Genomic DNA, 14,409 nt, shown 5'->3' with positions numbered 1-14,409 from the left:
ACTAGAATCTCTGAAGAGGGTTAGACAAGTCAGATCTTATGGTTTTAGAAGAGTTTCTGTTTGAATACTACTTGTATTCCTATCACCCAGCCATGATGGTTGCCAGAAGAGTAATTGCTACAGACTAGTGACGTTAATTATTGATGTTATCATTATGTTTGGGTTTGATTTTGTCCTTTGATTCTTAAATGTAGGCAATTGTTTGCTCTATCATCTTGGAGCACCAGTAATTCTTGTTAGGTCTTTGTGTCAGTCACTGCAAACAGATTACAACCCAGATGAGTCACTCTGGGTCCTGATGTGTGGTATTACACCCACAGATCAAGCAATCACCACCTTCAGGGCAGGACAGTGATGTTGCTGTTATCTAGAATATACCTTCTATGCAGGGTTATCTTAAATAATTTCTTTCATTATTAGAGATGAATATATTGGAGGTACAAATCATGATTTAGCATCCCTGTTACCAAGGTCCTTTGTCATTAGCTGCTTTAGTCCCCCACCACCTGCCCTCCTTTCCAGCCAAGAACCATTCAGCATGCTCATGTAAAAGCTAAAATTCAGGCTGAGTTTTGAAGTGTATGCCCATTTCCCATGATATACACATATAAGGAAGAAGGTTGACAAGACAGTCTTTTTAACTTCATGCTGTTTTCAAAGCCCTTCTTCAGGCAGGCATACCCCAAAGGATTAATGCCCATCTTTGCATGAGTTCCTGAAGTATCTCCCTGTAGCAGTCCTTTTGATTCACTTTGTTTTCTGAAAGGACCCTCTTTGGTGCCTCCTCCCCAGCAGAAGGCACAAACGTGCACTTCAAAGAGCTCTCTAGGCACACTTAAGAGCCCAGGCTAAAGGGGTTCCTTCCTTCATCAGTTATTAGTTTACTGTAGCTGAGATTCCTGCTAAGTAAATCAATGCACTTACATTTCCTGTAACCCAGAGATTGAACTGTGTCTTTCTGTCCTGGGCTGTTTCTCTGATTTGTTACTTTCTTCCCTTGTCTAGGAGACCTGAGTTCATGGGCTTGTTGTCCCTGTGGGATATGGTGCGACTGGTGAACATGTTGATTGTGTTCAGGTTCCTGCGGATTATCCCCAACATGAAGGTGATTGCTTTTCCCTCCACAACACGGATTTCTTTGTTGGTCAAGCTATAAATTTTGTTAGAGCCTTTCAGAATAACGTGTAGGTTGCACTTCTCTTGCACATGAGTGGGATGGCTCCGCTCTAACTGTCCTGATTTTCGCACAGCCCCTCACAAAATCACTGTCTCTTGAGCTGGTTTTCTCTGGTGAGGAGGGGGCAGGCAAGTTCTCTGGATGTGATTCTTTGTCCTTTTAGTAAAAATTTGATATGGGTTGGAAGTGTGGTGGATGTCATATATACAGGATTCTGCTCTGTTTCAGTTCATGGCTTTGGTTGTTACTACATTGCTGGATCTGGTGAAAAACTTAAGAGCCTTTGCAGGAATCCTTGTGGTAAGTCATGATGCAAGACTGTAATTTCCTTTGTTATGGTATAATAAGGGTATGTCAACAACAAAGTTAACTAGGTTCTTGTACAATCACCATGAGCAGTAACATTTCACCTTAACCAGCTAGTTCTTCCCCAGGGCATGTCTTGGAAAGCCACAATAAACTGCTGTTTTGTGGTGGCAAGCACACAGTGGCAGTGCCTCATTTAGCAGGAGTATCTTTAAAAGATTGATTAAAGCTTCCTTTGAGTGTTTGCCTTAGCTTGGGTAGTGTGGGTTCAAATACAATTTCATCCATGCTAAAAGTAGACCAGGTTTCCTTACCCTGATTTGCTTATGTTAAATTAAATAGCAAAACAACTATATACTTGTTTTTGGTTGAGAAGGTCTTGAGATGGCATGTTTGGGCAGGATTTTTTAAGAGCCTCTGCTATCCTGTTTTAGGTGTGTCTGTGTAGGAACATAGACTCAGCAAACATGTGATTAAAGGGTGGATCACAATGTGTGATGTCCATTACATAAATTCTCCCAACTCTCGAGCTGGCTTTGCAGCCACGTCTTCCTGGTAGGGTAAAGAAGTGCCTGGGTGGGTTTGGTTTTGCTATTGTTCATGGGTTTTTGTAGGGTCCCTTAATTGGAGTGGTTGAAGACCAATGATTTGTTGTTCTAGTCTATATACCTAGCATGCAATTTAACCAGAATACCTATTTTTGTCATTCATAATCTGTGCTTTTATCTGTAGAGGATAGGCCTTAAACTGGCTTATGTTGCACTTTGAAATAAAGATCTTGACTGGGGCAAAACTAAGGTGGTAAAAACTTTGTTGTGCTGTTCAAGTCACACTTATGAGACAAGTCTGCCACAGTGTTTGCCACTTCCATTGATTTAATTTGCTTTTAATTTGGGCTACGTGGAAACTCTCACTGAGCTTCTGCTGTAGTGAAATCCAACTCCATTGCCAGCTGATGCAAAATATCTTTCCTAAAGTTAGCCTGGGACACACATGCTGATAAAATAATGTAACTGATTAGCTAATTTCCCAGGCAGTGAGTGTTTTAAATATATCTTTTTTCAAAGAATAAAATTAATTTTATTGCCAGGCCAGATACCCCATCTTCTGGCAGGCTGTGAAACGTCAGCTTCAGCTTACTCCAGTGGTTTTCAGAGTTCATAGGCCAGGACAGTTCTCTTCTATTCCTTCCAGACCTCCCATTCTTGGGTTTGTTTTGTAGCAAAATAAAAAAAAAAAAAATTTCCTTTTTGTGTGAAGACTCAGCTTGCTTCAAGGTTTCCTGGGACAAATGGCTCCTTCTCAGAGGAGCAAAGCTGTAGGTTATTTCTAGAACAATCTTTTTAGGATAAAAATTGCAAAAATCGCTTAGGCAACTGCTAAAGACTGAAAGGTGTCTCTTTAAAAAGAAGTTTGCATTTCTAACAGTTAAAAGACAGAAGTTCCCAAATCCTTTGTGTTATAGAAAACTTTATTTTTAGAATTTTTAAAGGAAGTTGCTGATGGAATATAAAATACTGACTTAGTTTTGTCTTTCAGTTAAACTTAGTGAAAGCCTACTTTTATTGAATCTAGCAGAAAACTCAGATATTTATATTGTTCTTAGTAAATACTGGTACTGAGTTTTGGTTTTAAGTCGCTGTTCTGCAACGTTTATAGTTAAATATCAGCATTCTGAGACACAGAGAAGTAAAACAGATGATGAAATAAAATGATTTAATGCATTTTAACAACTTAAAGCTAAGTAGAATATTAAAAAGAGTGAGCAGTTGAGAAGTACGTTCACTTTAAAAGCTTCAGGCTTTTCTTGATGCAATTACCTTAACTGTGGTACTAATGTAAATTCCGTATTAATTGCATTTTGCTTTCTTATTTAGTGACAGAAATATTCAAAGCTAATGGTTGGTTGTGTTCCTTCCAGGTGGTTTTCTATGCATTTGCTATAACTGGCATAATGCTATTTCAAGGTGCTGTTGTTCCCTTGGGAAATACCAGGTAACATTCTAAACATCACTGCTCAGAAAGGATCTTTTTTTCAAAAGCATCTGCAGCTTTTTACCTCTGATCTGTTTGTGGTTGGTTTTGTTGGGTTCTTCTTTTCTCTCATTCTTGGAGCCACCCTACTTCTCATGTTAAATCACAAGACTTCATTTTCTGTTGCTCCTTCTGTTTCTTCTTGCTGCATTGAAGTTGCAGGAATGCTTATCTGTAGCTTGGAATTTTACCCCGCTTAATCTGAAATACTTTTTTGAACTGTTTCCCTTGTTTTCTGCCCGTATGAGATACTCTTAACTTTCTCCAAGAAGAATTCTAAAGCAGAGCTCACAGGGAGCTGTGTTCACATCAGCCTGTAATTCTCTTGCAGTGCTGCCAACACAACAAATGACAATGGCACTCTGCAGTGTGGGACCTACGAACAGCTGGAATATTGGCCCAACAACTTCGATGACTTTGCTGTGAGTCTGATCATGGATGAAATCCCTCCTTCTTCCCCTCTCTGCTTGTCTTTCCTCCTCGTTTTCTGGGGCTTAAATCTGTGGTACAGCTGCTTAAGCTCTGTTCTACTCACATTATTTAGGCTGCAGTGGTAACCCTGTGGGATGTGATGGTGGTGAACAACTGGCAAGTCTTTCTGGATGCATTTTCAAGATATTCAAGTCCGTAAGTAGCAGTAATCATACTGAAGAAGTCCTGTATAAATCCAGCTTGTAAGGTACCTGAACAAGAAGTATACCCTGCTTTCCTTTCTTTTGGATCAATTCAGGTATATAGGAAATAAACCTAATGCTTCTGTGTTTTCTCTGTGGGTGAACAATTTCTTGTAGATGTAAAACCTTGGACATATCTTTCTTTTGTATTTACTGACTTCATGGGAATGCTTGAATGAACTGGATGGTGCCTGGGTTGAGCTGTTCCAGTGATCCTTAGCTGGTTAACCCAGGAGAGTGAGTCTGTTTGGCTAACTTAATGAAAAGCAAACATTTTTTATTTTTAATTTTTTGATCCATACCCCCTTTTCCATTAAGAAAGTAGTAACATTATATTTCAAGGAAAAAAATGTGATTTCATGGTGCTCTGCTGACATTCAGGCTGAGGTTATTTACGACCTCTTTTATATATTGTCTGTTCATCTGATCTGCAGGTGGGCAAAGATCTATTTTGTAGCCTGGTGGTTGATCTCCTCTGTCATCTGGGTTAATCTCTTTGTAGCTTTACTTCTGGAGGTAAGGAAGTGTGTTTATTTGGTGTGAGATCCTGAAAATGGGTTCTAATTTGTGCAGGAAGTGAGAATAACCCAGAAAACTTTATGCTGGGTTTGTGTGTGCTTACTTTACCTTTCTCCTTGCTGCCCTATGCCCAAGGAGCTGAGGAAATATTTTCTTTTTCCTAGAGAATTGTATGTTTTATTTGCAATTTTGTCACAAAACTGGTTGTCTCTCATTGGCTGTGTACAATTTCATTGTATCACTCTTTATTATGAGGTGAGAAGTATTTGAAGTGTTGTAAAATTGCTTCTCTTGTACCTTAACATTTAAATTCAGCATTAGTTATTCAAGCTGCAGGCTTTTTGCATTTTAATTTGCCAGCAAATGAAGGGAGCCATTTAAATTTAAAATTTCTATTTTATGTGGTTCTCCTGTGTTTCTTCCCACTCCTGTTTGAATCGCCACCATTGTTCGGTTCCGCGCTAGAGGAGTGGAACTGATTACTTATTTTCAAGAGATCATATTCTAGAGTTTTTCAGAGAAGCTGTGGGAGTGCAGTTGCCTAAACAATGCCATGAAGAACATGTGGTTCTGCTGGTTTCTCATTGCATACTTCCCTGCAAATACAAATTTCCAATGGTGAAGGGAATGCTAATCATAACCATCTCCTCTGGATTCATCATTGTGGGCTTCTCTTGTAGGTAGTGGAGGGAACTGAGAACCTGTAGAGGGCACTTCACCCCGTCTCAAACCCTATGAAAGTTTCTTTTGGAGCTGTTCTTGGCATTGCTGACTCTACTGAGAATTAAAATTTATTGCAGTAGGAAGAGTGGCAAACTTTCAGTCTAGGACATCTTCTACCTGCTTGCTTCTGCAGGGCTATGGCCAAAGGTTGGTTGCAGAGCCAACCATAGCAGGAGAGCAGGAAATCAGTGTTTTTCTCCCTTTTTTTTTTTTCTTTTTGCCTGAGCTGCATGTCTACTCCCTAGGTATTCATTTGTCAGAGTTATTCAAAATGGGTGAGGGAACATGACAAAACCAGTAGCTGAGTTTAAGTTGTGATGCCTGGACTGGCAGTATGTTTATATATTGTCGGGTTTTTAAAGAGGAAGAAATGCAAAGCAGGTGAAGTCTTGTGGGTAGTTCACACGGCTGTCTTGGGGAGGCAGTCCTTGCTAGGAGCTGAAGGCAGCAGGGCTGTCTTCTGCTCTGCTGTTCTTTCAGTTTGTGATGAGAAAGTTATTTCATTGCTGAACAAAGGTCTGAGTAAAGTAGTGACCTGCAGCAAGTAAATAAGGGGATGCCTGAATAAATCAGTGTTCTGATACTGTGTAAAAACAAATCTCACCCCCCTCCCAAACCTTATCTGCAAACATAGTGACCAGATATAACCTCTTTTCTGGTGCCATCAGAAGAAGCATTTATGTTTTTTGCCGTTCCTTTTACATTTCAGAACTTTATTCACAAGTGGGACCGTCGCTGCCAGCGAGAGTCTCTTTCAGATATTGAATACCAGAGGACAGTTGAACTCATGTTCAGGTGAGTTGGGCTGGACTTGATAATCACTGTAGTTTTTTATGTTTGTCTGCTTTAAAAAAAGTGTGCTGGCTGCAAGAGGTCTTCTGTTTCCTCCCTCTGAAGCAAAATGTTTCATCTGTTAGTTTGGAGAAATTCAGCAAGGGCTTTAGTTAGGCCTGCTTTAACCTGATTTGGTAGCCTAACCTTCATATATTTTGTGCTTATAGCAGGATGGGAAAAGAGGTGCTGGGGCTGAGGGGAACAACTGCTGAGGGAGGAAAAAACAAGGGAAAGAAGAAAAGGGATGATGAGGAAAGTGATGCATGTTCTTGGCTTATTATGAAATTGTGGGTGGTGAGTTGATACTCGATGATTGTGCATTAGTGGAACTTCTGGTGCACATTGGATACTCAATAGTAGCACTGGGAGCATGTTCTCATTTGGGAGTTTTTTCAGGAAAACAAATCCACTGACCTCCAGTTGTATTGTACTGTGTGCAGGAAATTGCTTCCCTGCTTCTTGTGGGAAAACAGCTGCTGGTTTCCATGACACATCTGTAGAGGATGGATCACTTGCAAGTAGATGCATCTTTAGGGAGCATCAGCTTATTGTAATTTTAATTCCTCGTTTCATTCTTGAAACAAGCACACGTTACATCTCAGTATGTGCATTGCAGAAACAAATACTGGGAAGATCCCTTTGCTGCCCCTAACAACTCATGCTTTTTCTTTGTAGAGATGTTTTGGAAGAACCTACAGAGGAGGAGTTGATGGAAAAACTGCACCAGCACCCACACCTGCAGTTATGTAGGTGACTGGTGGGAAGGACTGATTTACTTAGACCTCAGTTTTCTTGAGGTTGTCAGCTGGAAGAAACTGAATGGATTTTCTGTGAGATGCTGTTAGGAGAGGGGCTTGTAGGACAGTATGTGAGGTTTTGCTTCGCAATTCTCTGCAGAAAGATTTTTTATTTTGGGTTCATATCTTTTTTTGGAAAAGATTTGGATCTGGCTAACTTGATTTTAAGTTGCAATTTTAGAAGGAGTATTGCAGCTGTTATTTTTATAGAGTGTTGATATCAGAAGGTTTTATTTTCTTTTTTTTAATAGGGGAAGTCTGTTTAAAATGACAGTGCACTTTAAGACACGAACTTTATAACCACTAAGCCTGCTACTTTTTTCAGCACAAGAAAATGGAGCTGCCTTTTCTGGCAGGCAAGTGTGGCAAGGGCTGTGCCCTGCAATTCATGAATGGATTAGGCAGGACCAGAACAAAATCCTTAATCTTCCTGTAGTGAGAGTTGAAACACTGTTTTTATTGTAATGTGACACCAGCATATCTTACCAAATTTTCAGGAGTTAATCACGTCGGAACACAATCGATTCCAGTTTAGCAACAGGGGCTGCCTGCTTTGCACATCCCCTGTTTTTCTTTGTTTTCCATGAGGGTTCATGCTGGCTGTGCCACTCTGGTCACTGAGAGCAGCCAGAACCTGGGCTGGAGCAATTGCACTCGTGGTTTTCAATGTGGTAAAACTGAGCTCTCTTTTAGAGTCAATGTTCTCATGTTGCTCTTTACTGAACCTCTTCCTTTTACTTTTTTCCAAGTCCTGTTCTACACTGTGTCGTATTCCATGAAAAAGCTAAGGGGAATGAACTTTGGCTGGAATGTTGTACCATGGTCACTGGAGTCGACCACTTAAAGGGGGAAGGGGAGGAAAAAAAGGTTGAATGGGATAATCGAAGTGCTTAACAGTTGAAATTTTAATTTGAGCCTGTGGGAGTTGAAGGTGCTCAACCAGTATTGCAGGATCACATTATTTTATGGCTTAAGGACCACGTCCTGTGGACCACTAACTTTCAGCTGGGTAAAACTTTTTGGGTAAATCAGCTTCTCAACAAATCCAAAGTGGAGGATTCACGGTAAGCTGTGTCCACATGCTTTTCATTATCCCATAGTGTTCCTCTAAAAAGGTGTTTTTGCTTGAATCTCTGTCACAACTAGTAAACTGCTATGAAGAATAGAATCTACCACAACTACTGTTTTTATGTGTAAAAATGAAACTGCCCTTTGGGGCACTGCCTTCTCATTGAGACACTTGTCACCAAAATACACATTATTGTGGTCATCTCTGTATTGACAAAGGCTTGGGGGAGGTAATTGGCTACTATTCTTAAGTCCCTTGATTTTTTTTTTTAGTTAAAAAACATTTTTCAAGAGTGCCAAGCAGTCATCCTGTGTACCTTTCTTCTTCTTTTTTCATTGTTTGCCTTTTCTCTCTGTCCTGGAGGAAGGAGAGGAAAATATCCAGGATGATGATGTGTTTGAGGTCTCACTGTTCAGAAATTACTTAATGATTCTTGTCTGTTTCTTTATCTTTTGCTTGTATTTTCTTTGTGCTGTGGAGCAAAATGTGTTGTCGCTTTCGTACGTGTAGAACAAATGTGAGCTGAGTTCTGAGCTACTCCTGCAATCTTTACTTCTGCAGTCCTGCCTCTTAAGACATGCCCTTGTCTGTGTGCAGTCTCTTGTCTCTGTTCCTGGTTTCAGTGGCGTCATCATGCTTGTTTTCAGTCATGCACTTAAAACACTCATCACAGCAAGCCGGTAAAGGCATCAGCACACGGTTTTTCTAGTTTTGAGCTTGTTTTGTTCAGTATGGCTTTATGTCAGGATGGTTTCGGTTCCTTCTAGCATGATTTATAATCACTCCCACCAGTGTATTGGGACTTATTAAGCAGTGGTTGAACAGTCTTATTTTACCTTTTCATCGGAAAAAAAAAATCTTTTTTGTTTTCCACTTTTCTGAATACTTGAAGTAGCTTTGCCTTGCCAAAAAGGAAGTGTCCTGTTCTTATCAGCCTGCAAGTTTCACTATTTTTTATGGCCTCTTAAGGTGGTTTGGGATTTTGTGGTTGATTTTTTTGTTGTTTGTTTTTTGTGGGTTTTTTTGGTTTGTTTTTTGGCTTTTTTTTTGCCATTACATTACACTACAATCTACCAAAGCAACACAAATTGGTGTGGGATTACCATAAACATCACAACTGTCTCCATTATGCCATCTTTGCATCTGGTGAAATGTGGAGAAGGCATTCTGAAGGGACTTGTTCTTGTCTTGTTCTTGTTTCACACTTGTGTAATTGACTGGAAGTGTAACTAGAATTTAATATAAAATTGTGCTACCTAATGTCACTTGAACTGGAAGATGTAAATGACCACAAATCTTATGCAATAATTGTATAAATCATGAAAATGAATGTACATCATTAGGTAAAATTTGAGGTTTGCATTATTAAAAAAGTTTTTTCTTCTTAAACTTGAAAATAATTGGGGTGTTGAAGTGATTCTTGTGGTTTGTTTTTGCCTTTCTACTTGCTACACCTTGCTACTGATTCCTGCAGCTCTCGACATCTCTGTTCCCATTGTTTTTGCCAGTTAAAGGCTGGGCCCCTGGAGGAGGTTACAGGCAAGTGGGATACAAGTGCTTGGTTTCAATATGCAGACCTAAAGGGTGCTGCTCTGTTACTTCTCAATTCTAGAGGCACATAGCATCCTCTGTGGGTACTTGATACACTCAGTTTTTAAGGTGAAATCTCGTTGGAACTGAGCGCTGGTGGTTTTGAGCAGGTTGATTTTAATTTGCATTTCCAGTCTCTGCAAAACAGGTATTCCTTCATCTCTCTTTTCCCCAAGAGATCAGTGCAAAAGCATTCTCACAGCATTTCAGCTGGGGCAGATTTTGCACATAATTCAGCAGAGTCTGTGGTATTTTTTGGTAGCATGTTCTGATTTAGAAGGGGTTTTATGAAGGACAGAACAAAATCAGTTCTGGAACAAGCTGATGTCTCTGACAATGGTTGTTGCAGATGCTTAGGTGGAGCATGTGAAAGCCAAAGCAAAGAGAAGATCATCTTGTGTTATTAAAGCAAGGATCAGATTTTTCTAGCTTCTGAAGGAAGACCTTAATCACCTAATTAAGGCTAATTTGAGATTCCTCATGTAATTTTTTTTTCCCCCCTTCCTGATTTGCTATGAATTTTTATTGCTTAAATATTTAGGAGTGGAAGGAGAGGAAGGATTCAACTGAAGCCTTCTCAATTCTTTTAGTAAAAATACAGAAATACAGTGGTGAACCTCACAGGCACACTCAACTATGAACTTGACACATTTTGGGGAATATTGCTTTGCATCCCTCCAACACTTCTTAAAGTGCAGGGAAAAAAAATAAAAAAGGACATATAAAGCTAGAAGAAAAAATAGGCCCTATAGGAAAACGATGCAGGTTATAGATTAGTTACCTTCACCTCACGTTTCAGAGATATCTCTTGTCTTACTAGATGGTTTATCTTTTCACTTGCCTGTGTATTAGGAGTACCACAGGGTGTTACCACAGCTTTTGCAGTTTAACATTGTGCTGTAGTCAGATCCAGTCATTCCAGTGCTCTGTCTTGGGGTTTTATTGAGAACAATATAAAAATAGGTGTTTGCCTACATTGTTTATGTAGGTGTTAATGATTTTTTTTTCTTTCACTAGACTTTTGTCTAATTAAAAATGCATACAGCTCTTAGGAGCTTTCCACAAGTCAATGATTCAGTGAACCAATGGTTTTGACTTAATCTGCAGACTTTATAAACATTCAGAACCGTTTTGTTATGTGAACTCTGGGTAGGAATAATTTGGGGTTCGTGGGTGGAGGGGTAAAAGTGGCTTTGTAATCCATCTCTAAGCAATACACTCTGACACTGTTTCAAAATGACCTTAATAAACTGGAGGAAATTACTGAAATTACTGAAGTGAAATTTAAGAGATAAATATGCAGTTACAATTTAGCAGTACATGGCAGGGAAAAAGTGGTATTAGAAGACAAATATTATGGACTGATAGTGTACTGCAAATTGAATGAGCTAACATCATCTGAAAGAGCTCAAAAGGAATTGCTTTGCTGTAATTTGTAATAGTATTTCCCTTTGGGCCCCGCTGTTTCTGTTTTGGGACCTGCATTTTAAATATTTGGGAGAAGGTGTTCATCACGGGTCAGTAACAGAGGTCTTAAGACAGTTGAAAGGTGTGAGTTTAGAAGAACTTCAAAGGAAATAATTTGTTCAGATCAACAAGGGACAGGCAAATAGTTTTTTATACAATATTCAAATATGTAAATGGTTGAGAGGAGCGAACTGCTGATGCTGTGTAATCTCTGTTTGCTGGTTGTAGGAGAAGCTGTAGTTTGGATTTGAGGCTGCTCCCTAATGCTGAGCACTGTATCTGGGAGGTTGCAGACTCCCCTTCACTCGAGAGCTGTTTTAGGAAGGATTTTATGGTCACCTGCTATAGCTTTGTCTGGATGTTTGTGAACCTGCCCCTGCGTGGTGGTGGCTCTGCTGCTCCCTGAGATCCTGTCCCGCCTACCTCTCTGTGGTTTCACTGGAAGGAATTCCCATGGCTGTAACAAACCTAGCTTTTGTTGTTACAGCATGTGCTGCTGGATCCAGCTAATGGCTTACAAATGTTTACAGCGTGCAAGTGTTGTACAAGTAGGGATAGCAAAAACAAAACTATGGTCCTTCAGCTTCTCATTACACACAGGAAGATGAGCTTGAGCTGTGTGTGCTGTGTTGCTGGTAGTTGACCTTGCACTAGCTCCCCGTAGTTCTCCATGCAGTTCACTCTGCTGGGTTCCCTTTAATCTCATTTCTACATCCCTTAGCTTTTTGGGCAAGAAGAGGGTATGTGTTGCCCTTCTCCCAGTTTGTGTTGGCTCTCTGACAAGCCAAGTAGGTCGGATAATTTGATTTTTCCCTTGGTAAGAACACTTAGTTTGAGCACTCTGCTCTGCCTGCTACCAGATGTCACAAAATGCATGACACTCATACCTCTGACACTTCAGGTCTTCTTTCAAACTTGGTTTGGTGAATGAATTCAAGAGTTATTACCAGGGGACTGATACTGCAAAAATCCTAGGAGAACTAGAAAACCTTACAAAAAGCGATGATGTAATAATTAACCTTAATATTACAAAACCTTACCTTAACAAAGGTAATGGTGAAGTAGTTAACAAATTTAATTTTGTTAATTGAAGTTGGTCTGATGTTTCCCTGGATCCAAGGCAGAGTAGAATTTGAAGCCTTTCTTGATTTCTTTCCTGCACCCTCCAGACATACCGTCTCTTTTTTTAAAAGATAAAATAGATCATGAAGTGTCTAAATGATGAAGTTAAGGTCACGGGAAATCTGTTGCTAATTTAGGAATAGACACCAGATCATCAGACTTCCTTAATCATAAACTTCATATTTCATTATGAACTCAAAACCTCTTCTATATTTGTAGAGCTACAATTTTCCCAGCATAAAGGGAAAGAAGATGGTCCGAAAAAAAACCCCTCAAGCTTGAGCTGGCATTTTTCAAATACTAAGTACACAGGGATATGTCCAGCAAACCACTGGAAGAGCCACCTATCATTATCTTTCACAGAGAATATGAGAAGAACTTCAAGCCTGTATAAAATGGAGTCACAAGGCATAATGAATGCTTTTCAAAAGTGTCTTAGTTAACTAAAATTGTTGCAATTCTGGAGGAAGAACTGTGATGTGCAGTTACCTCCATCATCTATGCACTTGTTTGCCAAAGGAAGCAAAAGGATCTTTTGTCATGAGCTACCTGTGTTACCCACTATAAACCTAAAACCTAAATGGTACCTTTGATGTAGAATTCCAGCCATTTATGTAGTTTATTTGCATTATTTTCTCATCTAGTCTTATACTTAATTTTTTTCCACAGTAATTGTACAAAACAAATGATTCACTGATGCTGAATTTCTTAACTGTAAGCCAGAGGCAATTGCAGCTTGTCCTTTAATGCTAGAAATTCCTTGTAACAGTCTCAGTCATCTTTTTCCCATTAACCAGTTGAGCAGGTGTTGTCTTTGTTGTGTGCAGAGACTTTCAAGGCCCACATCACTGCAGCGAGTGCTTCCCAAGCACTCTTCCGAAAACATCCTGCTGGGATAGGAAAATATTGCTATCCTTATTTTGTAGATGATCAGCTGAGATATTTGGTGATCTGCCCACAGCCGAGCTTGAAATCTGTGGGAGAGTTAAGAATAAAACCTGCAGTCCCTGCTCACTGCCTTTGCTAACACACAATACTGCCTTCTTTTTTTTTTTTTCACCAGCTGTGAGCTTCAGTTGCATGTTTAGAAGATGATGTTGACTTTTCCACATCAGTTGGTTTATGATTTTGCTGCTGCCTATTGTTTTATATAACTTTTTTACTTTGTTTTAAAATTTAAAAAAAATCCAAACCAAACCAAAATCCCGGAACCTCTAAACTTCTAACTCTACTTATTTCCTATCTTATCAAAAGAGGAGGGAGGACTATTACTGATTTGCCATCTTATTTATAAATATTTAGTAGGGATGAGCTGAGGCTGGCACGTGTGCTGGAAGTTTGGTAAGGGGGAGTAAACTGATAGATTCTAGTTATTAAGTCACTACTTCAGCTGCATAAACTAGAGGAAAAATGCAGGATGACCATCCTAAATGACAGCTTCAGTCTTCTGTCAGACCTGAAACACACTTCAAAAATGCTTTTAGCCTCATCTTCCTTTGTACTTCTTGTATTTTGTTCTTTGAGGTGAGTGAACAGTCTTACTTGTCAGAGCTGGTGAGCACTTGCAGCATCATACTGAATTTGGAAAACTGCCCAGGAGGCCAATTGCCCTGCACAGTCTCACTGGCAAAGGATCATCAGCATTTGAGAAGGTGGAAATTCATGTCAAAATAGAAAATTGAGTGCATTTTTAAGACCAAATTCTGCTGTGTAGCAGGTGTGTGTGTCTGTGTAATGTGAAATACAATCTCTAATACAACCACAGGTTGCTGGGCTGGATGCAGAAATTACTGAGTTGAGTTGTGAGGATTGTGTTACACAACCTGTCAAGTTAGGTAAGACCAGAAGGGATTTTGATTTTTATGCTTAAAATTAGGGTTATTGTGGAGGATTCTGGCTAAAAGCAGAATGGATTTGTTAGCTCCCAGGAAAGAACTGCTTTTGTGTCTGCTGAAAAACTGTAACACTATAGCATTGAACTGGCTAGTGGTGGTGGTGTAACAATGGCCTTGTACATCGAGCTTTCCTTCTGAGGTGAGCTGGGAAGCCAATCTGGTTTCATTATGTTAGGTCTCCTTGCCTTTAGGAATGAATTGG

The 14,409-nt window shown here is 39.7% G+C and overlaps 1 protein-coding gene across 6 annotated transcripts in view; it reads left to right on the top strand.

Moving 5' to 3' along the window:
- TPCN2 (two pore segment channel 2) overlaps positions 1 to 14,409 on the top strand; it is a 50,332-nt gene that overhangs the window by 16,096 nt on the left and 19,827 nt on the right. For 2 of the 6 annotated variants that reach the window (XM_042022435.1, XM_042022439.1), the window contains 7 exons: positions 1,006 to 1,105; positions 1,406 to 1,477; positions 3,405 to 3,478; positions 3,849 to 3,939; positions 4,062 to 4,144; positions 6,143 to 6,228; positions 6,708 to 6,935. In XM_042022435.1, the coding sequence (XP_041878369.1) occupies positions 1,006 to 1,105; positions 1,406 to 1,477; positions 3,405 to 3,478; positions 3,849 to 3,939; positions 4,062 to 4,144; positions 6,143 to 6,228; positions 6,708 to 6,919 (718 nt within the window). In that variant the 3' untranslated portion in view covers positions 6,920 to 6,935. The other 4 variants (XM_042022436.1, XM_042022438.1, XM_042022437.1 and 1 more) reach the window with 4 other exon arrangements.

This window comes from Corvus kubaryi, unplaced genomic scaffold, assembly GCF_017639235.1.
Source record: "Corvus kubaryi isolate FWS band 111438036 unplaced genomic scaffold, C.kubaryi_AGA036_p1.0 37201, whole genome shotgun sequence".
NCBI classification, from domain to species: Eukaryota; Metazoa; Chordata; class Aves; order Passeriformes; family Corvidae; genus Corvus; species Corvus kubaryi.
This window is presented reverse-complemented; position numbering and strand designations above follow the sequence as displayed.